This window comes from Lissotriton vulgaris, chromosome 3_1 (assembly GCF_964263255.1).
Source record: "Lissotriton vulgaris chromosome 3_1, aLisVul1.2, whole genome shotgun sequence".
Taxonomy (NCBI): domain Eukaryota; kingdom Metazoa; phylum Chordata; class Amphibia; order Caudata; family Salamandridae; genus Lissotriton; species Lissotriton vulgaris.
Genome location: NC_141689.1, coordinates 340,646,095 through 340,668,039, shown reverse-complemented (window position 1 = coordinate 340,668,039; position 21,945 = coordinate 340,646,095). Strand labels below are relative to the sequence as shown.

At 46.3% G+C, this 21,945-nt stretch overlaps 1 protein-coding gene across 2 annotated transcripts in view; it reads left to right on the top strand.

Annotated features, from left to right (window-relative positions):
* NUP155 (nucleoporin 155) overlaps positions 1–21,945 on the top strand; it is an 871,946-nt gene that overhangs the window by 292,017 nt on the left and 557,984 nt on the right. For both annotated transcript variants that reach the window (XM_086960546.1, XM_086960547.1), the window contains exon 15: positions 12,089–12,183. In XM_086960546.1, coding sequence (XP_086816672.1) covers positions 12,089–12,183 — 95 coding nt within the window. The remainder of the gene's footprint in view (positions 1–12,088; positions 12,184–21,945) is intronic.

Below are 21,945 nucleotides of genomic sequence, written 5' to 3'. Positions count from 1 at the left end.
CTATCCATGGCCACCACATATGTATTGACAGTAATGAAGCATTTTTCCAATTAGCAGTAATTGATTTCAACGCAGCTGAAATTAAAAAATCAAAACGCTTACCTTCAAGATCTTTCAATTTTGTTGTAACAATGACTGATTTACAAATTATTATAGTATTTATTCAATCAAAGAGCATATGTTTTAACAGTCCTTGTTGGGAGCAATTCTACCAAGTACAAGTGTGGAGAAGTGAGGCTCAATGGTTAGAGCGGTAGACCCTGATGCAGAGGTCTAGCCCTGGTCCAGGGTTTAATTCCCCGCCTCGGCGGGTCTTGGGCTCAAAATTCCACGGACCTGATAATTCTCGCCTCAGTGCCTATTCCAATCATGGAGTCCCACTCTGCAACTCTGGGCAATAACTTGCTTAATCTCCACAACGGCCCCCACAACACTAAGGATGCCTGGCCTCCACCTTGGGGGTGCCCAGGAGTGGACGCCTCACAGGGAAAGCCAGGATGGGTACCACAGCTGTATTCGTACAAGCGCCTTGAGACCCTTGCGGGTGAGTAGTGCGCTATACAAGTATCAATTTACATTTACAATTCAATAATTTAGCTTTAAATAACCTAAAAGGAGTCCATAAGCAGTTGAATAAAATAAATATATTTGTTTGATGTATAGAAACGGGCAACCATCCTGAGACGTTATTCAGCCAGATTTTCCGCCAAATATCTAAGGATAATACAATATCTAATTCTTTATTCCAAAAAGAAGTTAGGAAACTAATATTATCATTTGTACTGCCATTCAATTTTTTTTTATAAAAGAGAGTTACAGCATGGGAAGAGCAGGCCAGGGCTTGTATGTATACAGCCAAATCAGATGTCGCATTCGGGGGAATATTATTATGGAAAGAGTCTAGTATTGAATTACACAACAGATCATATTTATAACTATTTGTAGATTTTAGTTTGAACAATTTTTGTAGTTCCTGAAAAAGATAAAGTATTGTCACAGTATATATCTTTCAAGTAAAAAAATACCAGCTTTAATCCATGTATTCCAAATGTTGTGGATCTATTTAACTAAAGTCTAGGATATTTAACTTCAGTCTAGGATTCCCTGTATCGCTTCTGACTGGCCTGGCAAAGAGCTGATAACGTATGCTGTAATCCGCATCATCTAGGCATTGGGGGCGGCCTGAACTACAGGTTTTGTTTGCATGCTCCCTGTGACTCACCAGACTAGTGCGGGGTGGCGTTGACTAAGCTGCAGACCCACAGAATGCTTCTGGGCCCCAGAGCCCCGGATCATACTGCCTGCATATGCCTCTGCTCTGTGGACCCTTCAGCTCACACCCCTGGTGGATTGCATGAGTGGGGTGCTGTAAACGGCCTGGCGCCTTCCCACGTATTGCCGGCTCCTGTTGGGGCCATGAGAATACATAAGAACAACGAGAACAAGACCTCAGGCAGGTACAGGACAAGGATGTTCCCCTTGTGTGTGTGTGTGTGTGTGTGTGTGTGTGTGTGTGTGTTTGGTGTGAGGGTTGAATGATATCAGTGTTGTGAATGATTGGGGAATGACTGAAGGGAAGCATTGAGTGGTTGTGGTGTCTCTATGGTGGTGTTTTCACTAAGTATGTCTTTTACATTTTTTCTGTAAATAAGATATTGTATGTGTATAGACTTTTTTGATAAGCAATTAAAAAAAAAGCTTTTTGCCAAATAAAATGAAAAGTGGCAATTTCATCAGTGTGGACCTGTTGGTTTAGTTTCATGGGTCTAGGTATGAAGTAATTTGGTAAATGGTACTCAGTACTGGCATTTTGTTCTGTTTTGTTATATTGACTCAGCCTTAATGAGTAGAGTCAAGGCCCTTTGGTGTTTTTTGACTTATGTTCCTGCACTGGGGGTGACTGAGGGTGACTAGGGGGTCCCTGGCCTAGACGGAACACTGGTCTGCCTGCAATGGGGGTCTCCTCTGGGGGCATAGGTAGGGAGCGAGAGCAGGGTAAGTGGTGCCTTTCCTCATCAGCTCCCACTGTGCCTGTGGTGGTCCATGTGACTCCTTTGGGATCCTCTTCGCCCGCTCCTGGAAGACATCACAAGAGTTGGGATTTAGTCGGGCCTTTAGCAGACTGGGATCCCCTACATACCTGAAACCATTGGGAGACACACTCTTGCCCTGAAGACAGAACTAAGCCCCAAGAGCTCTTCCTACACTGAGAACGGGCATGCCATCTGTCACTGATTCATTGGGCATTCACAGGCATTTGGTACACATTCTCTTGGACTGGCTGGGGTGCCTGACCCTGCATCACCCCTGAGGCAGCCCTTACCTGCATTGCTGTGCGTGCTATTCTGAGCTAACTGGACCACTGCCCTCCTGCAACTTCTATAGACTGATGTCATGCCCCGTGGCAAATCCAAGAAGGATACGCCAGTTGGACCAACCAAGGATAACCCAGTCACCTCGCTTTTGAATAAAGCCCCCAGCCTGATAAGGGTTTGACAGGCTTCACATCCACCACTGTGGCCGGGAGCACAGCACCAGTGCCTATATCCCAGGCTTACATGGAGCACTTCTGCACAAAATTTGTTCCGAAATCAGCGCCCTCAAAATGGACTTTAAATCTTGCATTAAAGGCATCCAGCATGAAGTCGACGAAATATGAGGTTGTGTAGAAGACTTGAAACGTACAGTGGATGCCCAATCAGAAGACCAAGAAATGCTCTGGTGCAAAGTAACGACACTGCACGAAAAGCAGATCGACTGCAAATGAAGCAGGAAGACCTGGACAACAGAAGCCGGTGGAACATCATCTGTTTCAGGGGGTGTGCCCAGGGGTGATAAAGGGCAGCGACATCATGGCCTTCACTGCTGAGCTCCACCACACAATTCTCCCCCAGCACTGGATAGAGCTCATCGTGTGCCATCCACTCCAGGACGACCAACTCCGTCCTCGACATCTTGACACAGGTCCATTTATTTTCAGAAAAAGAGGCTATTCTGAAGGCATTGTGGAGTAAAGCTAATCTAACCTTGCTTTTCTATTGGGTCTGCGTTATAATTGTCCCTGGCGTCTTAGGGAACTGAGTGGGTGTATCATAGCTTAAGCCTTGGACTCGCACCGCCAGGAGTGGGAGCCCCTGTCCACACTCCCAGTGCCCTGCTATTGCGTCTTACTTTATATGAAGTGCTCTCTGCTTTTCCACGCTGCCAGCCTGGCCTCCAAGCATCTGCTCACCGCCTTCTCTGCATGCTACGTTCCGTGTGGTATCCTAGTCAGCGGTCTCTCCCGCAACTCTCTCTCTGCCTCTACTGCACACACCGCCCTCTTATATCTCCTAGCAGGTCGCAGCACGTCTTTTGAATTGTCGCCGCAGCTGGTCAGTCCCTATGATTCCTCTTTGCTTCCTCTACCGCTGCCTCATTTTTCTTGGGCTATTTATCACTCCCAGACACAAAAAATGACAGATTGTGCTCCCTGGCAGACAGAGCCTCAGTACAGTGCGTCCGTCTTGTCAGCCCGCCTCCTAGCGCCCCTCCATACTCGTTCTGTTTTTGTCTTAATACTTCTGGTATTACTGCTAATGACGGGATATCATGAGTCCTGGAATATATGGCAGCGAAAACTGTACCCCAAGAGGTACAATCCTCTATGTAGGGGTTTATCCCCATGGGCAAGCAGATTGTTAACATTCTATGTTTTGTTTGTGGACTAGTATTTAGAAATATCGCCTCTAGTTGTGTTATTTTTTGAGCCACCCAGAATGGAATTTGTTCACGTTTTGTGGGCATCTTGCCCATGATTGTGTGTAACGTTTGCAGTGTGATTTTAGTTGTTGATGTTTGAATTGGACCTGCTGGTGTAGCCGTCGCTGGCTGAAGTGTGAGTGTTCTCATCACAAACTATGTCATGTTTCTGTAAAGTCTTATTAGTTCTTTATGAAGTGAACGTAAGTCTCCTACTTGCATTGTTTCAATGTTAGGATGTGGTGTGTAGGCTGCTAATACTGGCCATGTTGCTCCGTCTCTCCCGAGCGGACTGAGTCTTACTTTATTTCTAATAGAGGGTAGGGCACCTTTAACCCAGTATAAATGCTCCTGGTACGTGAGCGTGACTTCAATGTCCTCGCTCAGACAATATTCATTCGTAAGTCATCTTCTGTGTAGAAATGAAATGTTTTTGTTCGTGCATTTGCCTGTGGAAATCTCACCCATGAATGGAATACCTCTGTTCTAAATTATTTGTGTGCGGCAATCACAGACCCACCCCTAGCTGTTAAACCATATGAAGCTAGTTATAGGTTGATGGCATTTCTAACATTTTCTTTATTTGGCATTTCATCTGCATCTTCTTGTTCGGCTGAGAGATTTAGCTCATGTACTGGATTAGCCACTTGCTCAGTCATTGTTTTTAGGAAGAAGAGTTTTTCAAGGGAACCAAGATCAGGTGTTATGCACAAATAGGAACAATGTGTCCTTCAAGGTTGATTAACCAACAGCCCATATATAGGATTTTGCCTACTCAGCTGTGGCAGATTTTTTTACTCTCCCACTTCATATGTCTTTGGAAAAAATGTGAGTAGGGGTCTCTGAGAATAGCACAACTGAACTACTCAGATTTGACTTTTAAATAAACGTTGGGCGCCATGTCGTGTAGTTCTTATAAAACATGTATAGGATCTGCGCGTTTAGACAACATCCACTGTAGGATTGATGTCGGACTGATTCTCGACACCGCCACCGGGTATGTTGGCCTGTGTACCTGCTAGCTCCCAGTGCCACTAGAAACTCCTCTTACCAGGGAGAGAATTATTTTTGGCAATTATCGAACATGACAACCCTGATCCCTCAGGACCGTGGAAACAGTGTACTACTTTCGCTCAGTCACTCATGCTCACTACAGATACACAGAATAAACAATATGGTCGTTTTTCAATAAGTATTTCATTGAACAGTCGTTATTCTAGTGTAAAATAAATGTGCAACCATTAAACAGTAACAGATATAAATGATTAGAAGCACTAAGAAAGTAAAAGGATGGTAGATTTCTACCATTTTGCTATAAGTATGAAAACAGGCAAGTATATAAAATACATGACAATAACATGTGTATTCCAACGATGCTACCCTAACTAGATGTGTACCTAGCATGTATGTAGGTGTTAAGCCAAGAAATCCCTATAGGATAAAGTCGACCCCATTACCTGAAGTGAGAGACTGTGAGACCACGTCTTGGTCTCGAGTTGGACACCCCGCAAGGGATGTTAGACCACTGCGAGATGGAATATCTGCATGTTGGAACCTCAGGGTCTCACGTCAGTGTGTCGGCAGGGAAATCCTGATCTCCTCTCTTTCAGCAAGATGCGATATTTATATACCCAAAGGTCTCCATGGTGGTTCTACCTTGCAGTGCCACTTGTCGGACTTTGGATGACGTTGGGAATGAATTTTATACATTGTTATTATACAGGAGATGGTAGTCCTGCTGAGTTTCCAAGAATCCTTAGGCATAATATATGAGGCTTTTACCAGGGAAAATCCTGCATTCTGTGTGTAATTTTGTGTCTAGGTAAAAGGTCAGTCCCCAAGAATCGTTGTGTGTAATGGAGGGGAGAGTGTAGGTGAAAGGTTACGATGTTACCTAAGCCTATATTGGGGTATCTATATAGAATATAAACCCTGACCCGAATCTTGTGTCGAGGTTGATAAGACATACACCCTGGTTGCTACCTTAGAGGTTTCCCACCTGTTTGTCCCAGCTTTTATGTGCTCTGGCTGGCAGCTCGCACTTTCTGCCACCATGAGAGGATTTTGACCGCCTGCCAGGCAGCATGATTACTCTCATGAGTCAGGAACAAAGGCCTGTGCAGGAAGGAGGTCACACCTCTTCCCTCCCAGGAAGGCTAGTGAAGTGGCACATAAAGGCGGTGACCTTCAAAAGCTACACTACCTCTGATATGCATTAGGGCTAATTCCCAGCAAAGGAAACAGCCCTCCCTCTGCCCCAGGCACAGTTGCATCCGGGCAGGTGGGACATTAGATAGTCAAGGAGGGGTACACCCCCAGAAGGCTAGCCACGCCCCCATGGTGGGCAGTCCGGTCTGTACACTGAAAGAGGAGTTATGCCATTTTTAGAAGTGGCAGAATAGGGGATTCTGAGTAGAAAAGGTAACCCATACCCTCAGATGTGGTCCTCTAGGGAGGAACTAGCAGTAGGGACTTGCAGCCCATTGGCTACTTGCTCCCACACCCATAAATCCAGGATTTAAAGTACCCCCTCGACCTCCGTTGTGAACAACCTGCATCGAAGAGGACAAAGATGAGACCCTTGTCTGCGACAAAAGTCCTTACACAATGCAAAAGAGGGATACTCTGCACCTGTGACAACACTCTTGGAACTGCCTGATCGAGACTTGCCCTAGGCTAACCCTGTTTCCCCAAACAGAGGAACCCCTGTGAGAGCCTCAAGCACCCTGAGACTCCACTGTACTACTGGCACTAGTTCACCGGAAGCTGCAGGTAAAACAACGCTCCGGATCTGAAGAATCTCTGGCCATCGGGCTCTCCGAGGGATCACCCAAATTCAGATAGTCTAGTGCATTGTGGGAACTGTAGTCCTGCTTCCTATGAAGTTATAGGCAGCTACCGCATTCCCCTGACCACTGGACGTCGAAATACCTTTTTCCAAGGATTATCGCGGTCAAGGCTTATTGGTCCACAACGCGGAATACCATGTGTCCTGTTATATAGGGCAGCGAAAACTGTACCCACACTCGATACTGCGCTTAAAAGGAACTCCGTCCGACCTTTGACCAACGTCAGCAACCACTCTGTTTTGTTTTTGCATCTTGTTCCCCTCAGCACTGTGTAAGCGGAAAAAGCAGCTCTCCTGCGGCTCACCTTCAGCACCAGGGACAGTCAAGAAACTCTGTACCTGGACTCCATGGGCCAGGTAAAAGCCGACAGCTGTGGCCTGGTGCTGGGACCCCAGTACCATCACCTTTACCCTGCAAGTCTACCACACAACTCAACTTGCAAGTGACTGATTGTCATAGTGGTTTGTCCTATTGACTGCAATGTTAAGGTTTCACTGGATTATTTTATACTGCTTTCATAGAGCTTCAAAAATCCATAGCTCTGGTTTAATTTATATATATATATATATATATATATATATATATGATATTCCTTTCGTTACGATGTCTAAATTAAGATACAAATGCACTCTATTTTTATAAATTGGTGTCGGATTTCTCTTGAGTCGTGTCTGTTACTTTTCATCCATGTTGGTACTCCGAAATGCTTAACACATGATCCTCTAGTAAAGCTTGACTGCCCTTTGCCACACTGCCGGGATTGTGCTAAGGATTTATTAGTGTGAATTCAAGGGTCATCTTTGGGGTTTGCGATTGTATCGCATGGCGAAGTCTAACCAACGTCACCACATAATACTCTATTTTCCCACAATATGTCAATCAAAAATTGAGTTGTGGTGCATCTTGTCTGTTAGTAAGCCAGAGATCTAACTGGGCAAGGAGCCCCTAATACATATAATCACTAAAGCTGAAGTCATTAAAGAAAGTAGTTTGGAATACCGATTCTTTTGGCCGTTGAAAGTGAGGTGTAACCCTTTCGATGCTCATGACGAGCTCAGCTCGTCATGATGCACAGTTGAGCTGTGCTGATGACGAGCTGAGCTCGTCATGACACCAGCAAAATGGCAATTTCCAGCACAGGGGGGGAAAACGCCTAGCAGCCAAGGTGTTAGTAGCCTACTTCAAGTTTGAAGACAAGAAAGCTTTCAGGTCATTCCCTGCAAGAATAACATGTGATGTCTGATTTGAAAATGGGCATTGAAAAATATTTTTTTGATCATGTTTGCTTTTAAATGTTTGTCAAAAATTGTAACATTTTGATACTAACTTTTAAACTTTCTTATTGTACAGTATGGTTTTAGTATTAACTTTTTTTTGTAAACATTTAATTGAGTTTTGTACCAACACATATGCCCATCTCATGACTTTTCTCCAAGTCTGTTGGTAGAATGTTAAATTTCAGTGAGACATTTATAAGTCTTCAACATTAAGTAGGACAATGTGTTAAATGTTCAAATGCTCAGAGTATCTTCTTGTTTATCACCAGTTATTCAATTAGTTTTTCCAAAGCATCTTTAGAGTAAAATAAATCTGACCTTTCCAGCACTTGTCCAGCACACATCTTTCTGCAAGTGTTAGATGAGTCTGTAGTTTTAAAAGAAATGCAGTTTGGGCCCCCTTCCTTTTTCAAGTAATTCTCTACTTTGTACCGTTTGGAAATATTAAGTCCCTATACGTTCCATGTTATTAATCTAACTCTTTGGGTATCATTATACTTTGTAGGATGATTGCAACGCCTCATCTCTGCATCACCTATAAGAACTTCCTCTGAAAAACAAGTAGATAGTTAATTGAAATGTAGTAATACCGAAATTTCTCCATTTCTCAGTCATCTTTTTCTGTGAGCCTTGGTGAAAGGTGCTTCACCAGTATAAATACGAAGACACACATCTGAGGCTGCGATTGCATCACAAACATACATATTAAAATAAGACTGAATTCTGAGGATTTTGGTTAGATTTTTCTATTGTGCTATTGCAAAATGTTTTGGGCACTCCTGAAAATATTTCATCTGTCTCAGCAAAAGTTCAAAATCCCATTTTTTTAAAAATCAATCAGTAGAGTATGATTCCCTTGTTAACCAGTGAGTAGACTCCCTCAAAGAAACAAGCATTCATGTGAAGAGTTCCCACCTGGAGACAGTAGTGGCTAAAACATGTGCATAACATTTAGGCCGCCTTCCCTCTTGTCTATCCTGACAAAGTGATGCTTCGCTCAAGGGCCTCCTTTCTGCCAAAAGTGGTCACCCCTTTTCATGCAGGCCAATCTATCACCTTGATCCACCACAAAGGTCTGACTGTGTTCAGGGAAATGAAATGAAATTAAATTAATGAAATGAAAAAGAAATTAAATGAAAAAGAGATTTATAAAGCGCAAAAACAGTCACCCAAGGGTGTTATGGCGCTAGCTCCTCAGACGAATAAGTAAAAACAGGCAAAACCACATCAGAGATTAAAAAGCCACGTATTTATTGCCTTTCTGAAAGCCAACAGATGAGTCTCTTCTTTTAGTCTTATCGAAAGTGAGTTCCAGAGACGGGTAGTGCCGACCAGGAAACGTCTTCCGCCCCAGGCACATTTTTTAAACATGGGAACTACCAGGTTTTGAGCATAGGTTGAGCGGAGATGACGGGTAGGAATATAAGGCTGCAGATGTTGTTTCAGGAACACAGGTCCTATGTTATGAACAGCTTTAAAAGCTATGCAAAGGGCCTTACATTCGGTCCGCCTCTTTACCGGCAACCAATGTAGCTCTTTAAGTGACGTAGAGACAGATTTGTGTTTAGGAACATTCAGCAGCAAGCGAGCTGCTGCGTTCTGCACCTTCTGCAACTTGGTCAGGCATCTCTTCCGAAGAGTGATAAAAAGGCCATTGCAGTAGTTGGCCTTAGACAGAACAAGAGCAGAGACCACTAACTTCCGTACGTTGGCCGGGATAAAAGGAAGGATCCTTCTGAGTAATTTTAAGGTGTTGAAGGATGTTGACGTAACCTGGTTCACGTGACCTTCAAATGAAAGCGTGGAATCAAACGTGACACCTAAGTTCTTTACCTTATTCGCTGGATTTGGTAGAGGGCTCCACTCTGGAGGCCATAATGCAGGAGACCAAAAACTCTGATAGCTACCAAGAAGAAGAACTTCAGTCTTACCAGAGTTTAATTTCAGACAGTTCGCTGGCATCCAGTCGCCGACTTGGCGGAGACATGCATGGAACTGTACTGCCGTATCAGATGGTGAGCCTGTCATGGAAATAACAATCTGAGTATCATCGGCATAAGAAATAGCAGAGAAACCCAGAGAACGGATCAGCCTTGCCAATGGAGCAACATAAATATTAAAAAGGGTTGGGCTCAATGAAGAACACTGAGGTACTCCACAGGGCAATGTAAAATTAGGTGACTTAAAATCAGATATAGCCACAAATTGTTCCCGGTCTGATAAAAAGGACTTGAGCAAGGCTAATGCTTTTCCCTTAATGCCAATCCTATCTAGACCTTCCAGCAACTTTTGATGATTCACAGCACACAAAAAATCTTCTTGGTGCTGTCTGAAGCCTATGGAAATTCTAAGGTAAGGAGTCTGCCGCTATATATTTTCTCTACCAGATAAGGCATTGCAGAAGGTAAGTCATTTGTTCATCTATTCTAAAGCAGAGAGTAAATTCACAATATTAGAGATTTGGCGCCTTATTACAGAGGTGCCCTGGGGGCGCAATGGACGTTTGCGCCTGCTTTGTGCGCCCCAGGGGCATTTTGGTATTACAGAGTGGCCGCAATCGCTTGTACAGCTCTTTCTGGTATACAGATAGTGCTAGCACATATGTTGCACCAGTGTTAATTCTAGAGAGCGTTCCCTCATGTACATGGGGGCTTTGCCTCATGCACATGAGGGAATCTTTTTTTCCTTTACGCGTAGAGGTAAAGAAGCTGTCAGAAGGCGCACTGAAAAAAGGTGCGCCTTCAAAAAGGGGGTGCACTGTCAGTGCACCCCCTGATGGCAGCCCCCTGGAGGAGTTCAAAGGGGTCCTATGGAACCACCAGACTTCTCCTTGCTACAACGCACCTTTCAAAATGTGCTACCTGCTCAAACAAGGGAAGTGTGGCCTGCGCAAACCAGGAAAATGTGGCGTATTATAATGAATGCACTCCCCCCAACACAGCCATGAACGTGCGCTGCCTCCAGGGCAGCCCATTCAAGTGCAATATGGAGCAGCTGTTTAAAATCTGCTCCTTGTTTCTCTGTGCAGGGGGCAACCCAACTCCACTTCTAAGGGGGTATTGGAGATCCCCTTGCAGTGAGTGACTGCACCTGCCTGCAGGGGGCCGTCTGAGGGGTCCATGGGACTCTTATTCTTCACCCCCAGAGGGCTACCTTTTAAAGGCAAGCTTACCTCTGCTCCCATGTTGATAATACAGCGCGGGCGCAGAGGCAAAGTTATTCCCTCGTTTGCGTCGGGTCATGCCCCCATGCCAATGAGGTAAGCGGGCACTTCTGTTGTACCATTGCGCTCTGGAGGCACTCAAAACGGGCGCACATGCCCGTTCTGCACACAAGGCTCAATGTATAATATGGGCCCTGGACTAACTGTGATTCAGGATACGTACTACTGAAGGACAATACTATATAATCCCAATTCTCGAGTAGAGGGTGTTGAGATGTATCATAATGAGGGGCATGTATGCCTGCAATAGCTTCTCATTAGGGCCCGTATTGCAGAAGTCCCTCGGCGCAACGGGCATTTGCACCCACTTTTGTTCACCCCGGGCACTTTGGTATTACAGAAGGAGCCGCAGAAGCTTCAGCAATACAGATAGTGCTGGTGCATATGTTGAGCCAGCGCTATCTCAAGAGGGAGTTACCTCATTTGTATGGGGCAGGGCAAATGTGGAAATCTCTTTTCCTCAATGACAGCACAATATTATGGACGCAGGAGAAGAGGTAAAAAAGTTGTCAGAGGGTCCAGATGGTCATTGCGCCCCCTGATGGCATCCCTCTGGAGGGAATCAAGGTGGTCCTATGGATCCCCCAGACATCCCCATGCATTTGAGTGCAGTCACTCACTCCACCTGCCTTCAATGGGATTACTCTCCACTAATAAAAGTGCAGACGGGTGTTGCCTGCACAGTGAAACATGGAGCAGCTTTGAAGCAGCTGCTCTGTATTTCACATGAATGTGCTGGCTTCCGGGTGTTCAGAGTTCATGGCTCCCTGAGGGCAGCATATTCAACCTAATAGGGCGCACTTTCCCTTTTTTCACCTGGTGCACCTGTTTGACGGTGCGCCGTGGCACAGACAAGAAAAGTGTGTCCTGCACGTACTAGGGTCTTAGATCTGTTATTTATTTTTAATTGTGAAGAGTGTTGCAACACTGTTAATCAAATATGTTTCATTATGCAGGCACATTGCTGTTATACTAATGTTCATTCTATTTTCTTTTAGGAAGATCAAGCCTGTGCCACCTGCTTGATTCTTGCCTGTTCTACTGCAGCATGTGATAGAGAGGTGTCAGCATGGGCTACGCGGGCATTTTTCAGGTGAAGTGTTATCAGGCATTCATTAATTTTTATTTAAAAAAAATTCTTAATGTTTTCTGCAGTAAAACCAAGAGTCAGTGGATTACATTCAGCATTAATCCCAAGCAGTGGACGCATAGTATTATGTCACATACAGAAAGCCATTCACACAGCCATGCCATTCACACAGCCATGCCCGATCCATAAACATATTAATAAAGATCATAACATCAAGTCTATCTGCCTCATATATTCGTGCAGTTCTTCTCGCACCACTTCATTTATACATCATAAGGTCTACTGTAGGACAGTAATTCATACCATTTATTCACTTATTGTCTGGAGGTGGTGGTGCCTGACTCCAGTGTCTGGCTGTGTCAAGTTTACCACCAAAAAGCTAATTTCAGCCATCGTCCTCTGCTCAGGTTGAGGCTCATCCGTCCATGATACCCAGAATCCCCACTCTGGTGCTAGGGATCTCAAGCATCTGGATTACACCGGCAGTTAGATTATAAACTTGTTGCCAGTATGACTTTGTTAGCGAGTTCCCATATCACATGGTAATAGGAAGCCTCCAGGGTCCCACATCTTATACATTTAGGGTTTCTTACCCAGCCTATCGTTCATAGCCTGTTTGGGCAGTATTTAACATTTTTATTTGGGTAGTTGAATTGCTCTGTGGTTTCATGGTATGGCTGCCGATCTTCGTGTAAGTCTCACCTCTCACCAGTTATCCTTATCCAGTTTCAAAAAGATCTGATTCCTACGCTAATTTCACATGTCCCATCTGCTTTAGTATTTTCCACTGGAGGGATTTATGTATACCTTGGCCAGGAGGCTCTAGTGTTTAGCCTCTAAGCCTGGGGACTTTCAAAGTTTTTCCTCATGAGCTACCAGTGCGTTGAATAATAGAACATATAATTAAAATCAATTGTAAAGTTGGTTATAGGACTTGATATGGGATCCAACCCACACTTCACCCAGAGATTCCTTTGAGATCCCGGTCTTTAAATCCATGCAGTTGTGTTACAAGGGGTAAATATGTCCCTTGCCCCAAAGAGGTCAGGTTTGTTACTTTATTGGACCAGTGTATCGATTTTAGTGCCTTGTGCCAGCTAACAGAAGAAGGCATGTGATCTGGGGAAGGGAACAGGGGGGGGCTTCCTGTACAACAGGTTCATTATACCATGGCTTTCAAGGGAACTGAATTCTAAATGGATAACGGAGTCAGATCTGTCACTAAATAGCCACTTCCCTATCTTAAGAATGTGCACAGGTCAGTACTACAGTCATAGATCCCGGAGGCCAAGACCACCTTCAGAAGTGTTCATGGCTCATTTTGTGAAGGAGGACCTTCGAGCTTCCTCAGCCACGCCCATATATATTTTCTGACCATGGTTCCTTCTGCTGCAAAAAAAAGATTTGGGGAGTTGGGTGAGGGGGAGATATAGAGATAATTCTGAAGAATGTATAGGAAGCGGGGGAGCCTGATAATTTGGTGAAAGCAATGTACCCCATCATTGAGAGTGGCAATTTAGAGTATGCTTCCATTTGATTGTGGCACACCTGCATCATGGGGATGAGAATGTGGCTCAAGGCTTCCTCCGCCTGCAGAGTGGCTATTATGCACAAATACAGTAAGTGGTCATCCACCATCTGCATGGAGGCACATAAAGTGGGATGTGGTCTATTTGCCCATATCTCCAAGTAAATGGACTTATGCCAGTTAATCACCAGGGCGGATGCCTCCCCATAGTTCTGGAGTATCTTCTGTTGCCTTGGCAACAAGCTGACTGGGTCCTACATGTAGAGCAGGAAATCGTCTGCACTGAAGGATATTCTGTCTTCAGAAATGTCAGACCAGTTGAACCTTTCAAGTTGGGCATCAACGCTAATCCATGAATCAGTGGATCTATTGCCAAGGCGAAGAGACCGGGAGAGAGAGGGCATCCCTTTCAGGGTCCTGATTTATTCCAGTGGGACAGTATACAAAGCCGAAACGTAGTCCAAAAAGCCTGGGCCAAAGTTCATCTTTCGAAGTGCCGACATTAAAAAATGGCCAATGAATTAGCAAGTGTGAAATTGACACGCCGTAAACAATGTCTGGATCCTAAGCTCTGCATGAAGCCATTGTGGTCGGTGTGGATCAGTGTCTTGTACATGACCAATGGGAAGGTCTTATTTAGGAGAATTGCCACTGCCATGTTCCACTGACTTATGCAGTGTGGCTTACCCTATTGTAGCTAACATGGCCCAAAATATTGCACTTTATTCCCAATAGTGGGTCAATCATAATAGTAGAACTTCAGACTTGTTTTTTTAACATATTGTACAACTGCTCTGTTTGTTTATGTAGCAGCCCATTAAAATTCCGTGTCCTAAACCTATAGGTGTTGAGTGAGCTCATGTTCGCCTACCTCGTGCAGTATGTACAGGTGCAGTGCTCCTTCGCTAAGTGTCAAACCTCTCTCTTCGAACCTAACTAGGCTCAACGGAGCCGGTTCCGAACTCCCTTCCACCCTATACTTTGACAACTGAAGTATCTGTTGCCTTACTAGCTTTCCCTATTAAGCAATTTCTCTGAACTAAATAGCAAGGAAGGCTTGGCTCAGTCACAAATCCCCCACCTCTATCTCCAAGTTTTTCCTTATACTAAACAGCAATCGTGGCGGAACATCATTGTTGATAGACTCCCTGTTTTGTAAGTATGCAATGAACTGCACACACTTGCAACCCCTCATTGAATTCAGTCGTAAAGAGCGGGTTGTCATCCATCCTCAAGTCAAGAAAACCTGACGACATGGGGCTGTCCCATTTCGCTGCTCACCCAGCCCCTGTGTGTTAGATTGGTTCTGAAGAGTTGAATGATGGCTCTCAGAAACTGAAGAGTGTTCCTCTGTCTTGGCCAGAGTTCCTGCCAGGAGTTGATTTAGTCAGCCCTTGTCATTTTATGTTTTTCAGTGTTACTGAACTCTTGTGGTATAGTCTTGAAAAACCATGATCTTTTCGGATTGCAAAGAGACAGTTGGTTGGGTCCGTGCTGCCCGGATGATGGCATCTCTGTCTAGATAGTTGTCGGAAGCTGGGTCTTTATGTGATTTATGAAGAATCTGATGTACCTTGTAAAGAGTCCTGGGGTTCCCTTATGAGTGGACCGGGGCTTTCTATGTAATACCAAAGTGCTCTATTGGGGGATAGTGTGGTCAAGCAGCCTTAGGCTTATCATAGAAGTTGCAGGCAATGTCCGGGAGTCCAAAATGGGTGAAACCACGATGGACTCAAGCTCTGGAGACCTGTGGGACCTTGTTGACACTGGTGGCCCACTTCAACTCAGGTTGGAGGTGAAGGGTTCAGTGGTGACTTCTGGTGTCAGGTTTTGGCGGTTCAGGGGCCTCAAAGTCTTCTCTTTTGGAGTTTATTCAGAACAAGTCCGATGTTCATGGAAGGTCTGGAATCTCTTTCGAAGGCAGGCAGCCCTCCCAGGTTTCTGGAGTCAACAGCTGCCGGACAGGTTGACTGTGGCACAGTTTTTGACGAGGGATGCAGACAGGCCGGCGGGGCTGGTACCAGATCAGCTGCTTTTTTCTCTGCTCTGGCGGCTCTTTGGTGTCCTCCCTCTTCCTAGGTCATCCGGATCTGCCTCTCTGGTGCCAGGGGCTCTCCTAAATACTGAATTTAGGAGTGCTAGGGGAGTGTAGGGTGGTAGTCAATTGGCTAATGACCCTTGGGGTCACTACGCCCCCTATGTGACCACTTACTGTCGGAAGTGGGCATAACCTTGTCCCAGAATCCCTAAGTTGTGTCCACCTCACTGTAGCCAGTGTTGGGGGTAATACTAGCCTGGAGGTGGCACGCCTACCTGACTAGCTAATTATCCCACCTGTCCAGCTTCCAAGGGTGTCCTGGGCAAAAGAGCCTGCTTCCTCTCCTGTGAGAGGAGCTAGATTTGCATTTCAAAGGCGGCAGCCCTTTGAGGCTTGCCGCCCAAGGAAGCCTAAAATGCAGGTCATCCTGTGTGAGGGGGTATTAGACCCTTTTCCCTGACAGGCTTTTGGTCTCTTGAGAACAAAAGGCTCATACCCTAGGAGGTCAGAACAGCCTCGCAGGTGGAAGACTGGCAGCAACCAGTCAGCAAGAACACCAGACGCTGAAGGTTTTCAGGGGGCAACTCTAAGGGGCCCTCTGGGTGCATGTATTGCCAGTGTCCAGCACATGTTTTTAAATGGCTCCCCTATCAACTTACACTGGCAGTAATAGGACTGACCAGCACAGGGGCATATCTGCTCTTTCTAGTATGACCTCGCATGTAATATTCAGTGACCTACCTTTGATCTTTTAGGCTGCTGTAGGTGTGACTTATAAATATTTCATGCAGTGGTAGGAGACATGGCACATAGGGATGTGCGACATGTCCTGTTTTCACTTTTGTCTGCACCAAGTCATGCGGCCTGCAATAGCAGCCCTGTGTGTGCTTGGTGAGGTGTCCCTTAGGGTGGCACAATTTGGGCTGCTGTCCTTAGGGACCCTCTTTAGTACATCAGGCCCTAGGGAGTAAGAGTACTACCTACTAGGGACTTACAGAGGGTGCTAAAGGTTTTGCCAATTGGGGGAAAGAATTGTACAGTTTTGGGAATGAGCTGTGGCAATGAGGACGTGGTTAGTAGGAACCCAGTGCACTTTCAGTCGAAATCATATCATTTATCAGCGCACTGGAGATCTGGGCTTGAGGAACTGCATACTCATGCGACCTATCCTTATATTGTATCATCCTCAGTGACCTATAGGGCAGTAAGCTACCTGTATACGACAATGCACTATGACATGCTTCATCCTCTTGAGTCCCTCAAACCCTGACGGGAGGAGGATCTCGATATTTCCATGCCATAGGACTGGAAGATGATACTTGAGAGGACTCCTAAAATATCTAGGAATGCCTGTTTCAAATAAAATAATTACTACAGACTGCACAGGTCCTATAGGATCCCTGGGCACATTAATGGATATTTTCACATAACTGATGCATCCTGTTCAAGATGCGGGGAGGGTGGAGCCAAGCTAATGCATATGTTGTGGACTTGCTCGACACTGGGAACTTATTGGGATAAGGTAACAACAGTTGTTGCGAATGTCTTATCAAAGGAGGTTCCCTGCTCCCCTGGGGACAGCCTTTTCAGTTGGTTACCACTTGTATTCAAAACTAAAATGACAAGTATGTTCTAAGAGCTTGCTTACCTGTTAGTGAAGAGAGAATTAACTAGGAACTGTTCAACACTTATCAACCGGTGGCGCAAGGAACTTAAGAGATGGGCAGGATATGAGGGGGAAGGACAGTTGCAAGAGGCTGGGGGGGTCTAGGTCCCTGGACACTGCATAGGCATGGGAGGCTCTGGTGGACTGCTTAAGGAACCCTCCTCAACAATCCTTACCAGGTACACTACAGGGATCGCCCGCTACTGTTACCCCCCATCCTTAGCTTGGTTAACAGAGCTCCCCAGATGCAATTAACCTCATCCTCCATTATGAAGAATATACGTTAACTATACCTTCATGTTGACACATTACTGTCTTGAATTATTCCACAGACAATAAAAATATCAAGGGCGGATAAATTGGGAAATTTGAAAGTTTTCTACCTGTAGACTCACTAGTATGATCCTGATGTATCTTTCGAACTACCACATAGTATAACAGCTGATTGTTATTGTATAGATCACAATCAAATCTGTTTAAACCACCATCATTTACCAGGCAAAAAAGTGGGGTTGACCAGGTCAAAAAGGGGCCCTTTCTTTCAATAATTAAGCAGCCTATGTATAACTGGGTGGGTGGGAGGGGAGGGTGGTGTTGCTAGGAGACGGTTTCTGGGTCCTCTGTGCCCTCTCAATGACGAAGCACGAGGACAAGTCCTGTGTTGGAATCCAAGTTTTGAACCAGATTGAGAAAAGCTTTTCAAAGTAGTTCCACTCCAAACCTTCTGGGACCTCCACCAGGTACAGATTGTTGTTCCAGGGTTTACCCTCAGTATCCTCTGCTCCTCTTTCCAACTGCTATTTTAACCAAGTTCTTTAACAGGCATAAGTCATCTTCCTCTGAAGAGACTCTGGTTTCAACCTCTTTAGGCCTCCTTACGAAGGTCTTGCTGTAGAAGTAAAATCTTTGACCCTGCACCGTCCAATGCCTCTGCGGAGTCTCCTATATTTTGCAGGATTTCTGATATGAATGTAGACTCACCCATTGGGTCCATTGCAGCCGCATTGGAGCACCGATGCTGGGTCCATGTCTGGCCCCCTCATGGTCTTGTGAACTGGTCAATCTTCCCCTGAGAGGAGCTAGTCCCCCTACCCCCTTCACCATTCCAGCTGTCAGGGTGAAGGTCCCAGGTGTACTCCACCAGGGGAAATATGGGGGTTTAGTGGGCAGGAGAGTCGGTGAAGCAGAAGAACGAGGCAGGTTCTGCCTCGGGGTGTGGTGGGGGAGTGAGCACACCCTGTACAGCATAGCCCAGTCCAAACATGGATCACTGGTCCGCATCAAGGGCACCAGAGTATCCTTAGTGTAGTGGGATGATAGTGTTGCTCCTGGTGGTGACAAATAAATTAAGGGGTATGCGGCACTGGCTTTGCTGCTATGCCCAAGTGACGTGCCTCTCCTCTGTACCTGCAGAGCGGTATGAGCAGCCATCTGTTGTGAGCCTAGCTCCCTGCTGTTCTCTTGTCCAAGGGTGATTCTGAGGTCCAGTTCCTGTGGCAAAGATCCACCCTCCCAAACTCTCCTGCCCCCACACCCTCCTGGGGCAGTGGTACCCAGGTTGGGGAGGCACAATAAATCGGGAGTTTAAGGGGGAAGAAAGAAAAGAAAGGAGCCAATGGAACCGGATCACCTTGCCTCCCGGTTACCAACCCAGTGTACTCTTCCAAGGGTATGCCTCTCCCAATCACTTATCCATCTCTGATGATCCTGGCAGGGGAGCGTGTGGGTCCGACACTTCAAACTTTGTCCCCAACCTCTCAGGCCCGGAACAGCGGAATACAAGGCGTGTAGGTGGCTGCTGGTGACAGGGTTTTGCAGGATCCCACCAGGATTCTCTGAGTTATACCAGAGCTACAGGGAGTCCCAACTGCCATGTTAGGTGGCCAGGATACACCCTAAAGTTTCTTTTTTAAACATGATACATTACGGTGGATATTCACTACAAGCAAGTTTATGAAAAATAGATGGAAAGTGCCCCTTTCTGCACGGTTACCCCCCACTTTTTGTCTGACTTCTGATGTAAGCTAACTTGATGTGCCCTGGGTCCCAGCCAATCAGATTCCCAGGGGCTGTTACTTTCTCAAGACTGTATCTTTGTTCCCACAATTGGCACATCCCCGGTCACAGGTAAGCCCCTTGTAAAATATACCATGGGTACCATGGGCACTGTGACTAGGAAAGGCCTTTATGGGCTGCAGCACCTATAGTGCCTACCTAAGAGTCCCTGCACCATAAGACCCACACCCTGTCACTGCAGGCTGCGTGTTTAGGTGCAGAGAAAAGTGAAGAGTCAACATGGCACATGTGTGCCATGCCTAAAACCCACTGCCCGAGACATAGGTAAGTCCCCCTTCCTAGCTGGGTGCACTAATCCTCAAGTGAGGGCACCGTGGCATGAGCCCTGTGCCCCTACTGTGTCAAAGTCAATTCTTAGTTAAGAAAAGAGAGAAGACCCCACTTGTTCCAGGGAGCAGGGTACTATAGACTAAGTAAGTCTATTCTTAGCCATTGTAATTGTAGTAAAGCAATAAAGAGTATATGGTCTGGGACCTGGTCACTACGAACTCAACAGCTCCATAATGGCTTTACTAAAAACTGCGAAGTTTAGTAGCAAACTTAGCAGCACATTAAACCCACATTGTTGCCAGTGTGGGATCTAAAGTAAAATGCACTCAAAGGGCATTGTAAAGATGCCCTAGAAAATCGACCAGCTCTAGTGTGGTTCCTGAATGGCTTCCCGGCATTTGCCACCACCAGACAGGTTTGGGACCCCTAGGTAGAGAGCCTCTGATCTCTGGGTCCAGAAACAAAGCCCATCCTGGGCAGAGGTGTCATGCTTCCTCCCCCAGGATGGGCTGGGTCCACGAAGGGGAAGCTTCAAATGCCTATTACCATTAGAAGCTGTCCCTGCCTTTTGCTGCCCCTAGCAACTGGCTACCACCAGTTCTGGCCCCCACTTTGGACGGGGGAAACAGCAGGAAAACCAAGTTAGGAAGAGAAGTGTGCCCACCTTTGCCAATACCATCCCTCAGTTTGGGGAGGCGATGTGAAGCACACATCTCAGTCCCCTCTGTCTTGAAGACACAGCCAAGTAGGAAGAGGCTCATTCACCCTCCCACTAGAGGGGGGGCCTAATAGAGGGTGTACCCACACCAAGGAAGGGACCCGTTGGTCCCTGTCCTTTACCTACCTGTAACCCCCCCCCCCCCAAATCTACTATTTAGGGGCAACCCTGAACGTTGCCTCCTCAGATTCGATGAAGTAAGAAGGACTGAAGAGCCCTGCTGACCCAGGAAGAAGAGGACCTCAACTGCTTTGGCCCCAACCCTACCGGCCTATCCCAGCTCAGATCTGCCTACAGCAAAGAAACTAGTGTGTCCAGCAGCCCCCCAGACCCTGGAGGACCTGCCCTGCCCCCACCTTACGAACTCTGTCTCTCTTGAGCACCGGATTTGCTCAAGCCAAAGACTCCTAGACCAGAACCTGGAACCCACCGGCCCTGAACCACTCTGCAACTGGCCGCCATTGCCCGAGTGGTCCAACACACCAAGGAGGTCTCCCCAGCGAACCTGACCAAGGATCTGGTGACTCCTTACCTCCCATAGGCTTCGAGACGACACCTGCAGCCTCAACCTGAAGGGTCCGTGCGACTGAAACCAGTAAGAAGACCATGACAGAGACCAAAGCGGTCTGAAGAACTGGACCGCGACCGTAGGCGTTCAAAAGAATCCATCGCCGAAAAACCCCGCCCCGGGCCTCGAGTGACTCCACCAACTATGTCCAAGCATCCCGCAAGATCCCAGCTTACCTCTACAGCCAGTAGTATTGATATCCATTGGGTACCCGATGTCTAGTTGCCACTCTGCACCCGGCTGCCCCTGTGTCCCTGGTGGTGCAACTCCAGTGCTGATTGTTTGCCCCTGCAGTGCTGAGCCAAACCCCAGGAGCTTGGCTCCCTCATCTGAGTGGCCTGCTCGTAAGCAGTCCCTAACCGAAGGCCCTCTTAGGCCCATTGGCTAATGTTGGGCCCCTGCACTCTGCTGCCCGTGTGCCACTGGTGGTGCAACTCGAGTGCCCATCTAGCCCGTGGGGAAAATTGGTCCTAACTCCCAAAACCTCCGCATGTAATATAGTACTTACTCAAGAACCCGCTAACACTTTATCTCCTATAGGAACCTATGGTATGAGATTTGGGCCTAAAATGAGGGAGTATGTTTCAACCCGGAATCTTTATAGAGCTACCAAGATAAAATCTGAATAAATAAGTGCAGATTAAAGAGCATATCTAGTGTCCAGGCTTGTGTACTAATGAATATGACACTCTACCCTGCACACTTTTACTCCGTGTGCCATTACCCCCCAGTTTTTACACCGTAAAATCTTTTACAATGCAGGGCTTTACAACGCAATCCATTACAACGCATTCCCCATTTCAACGCAATTTACTATTCCAACTCCACCAGGGCGTTACTCTGTGGGAATGCATTGCAATAGTTTGCGGTCCAAATCCCTGCATTGTAAAAGATTTTGCAG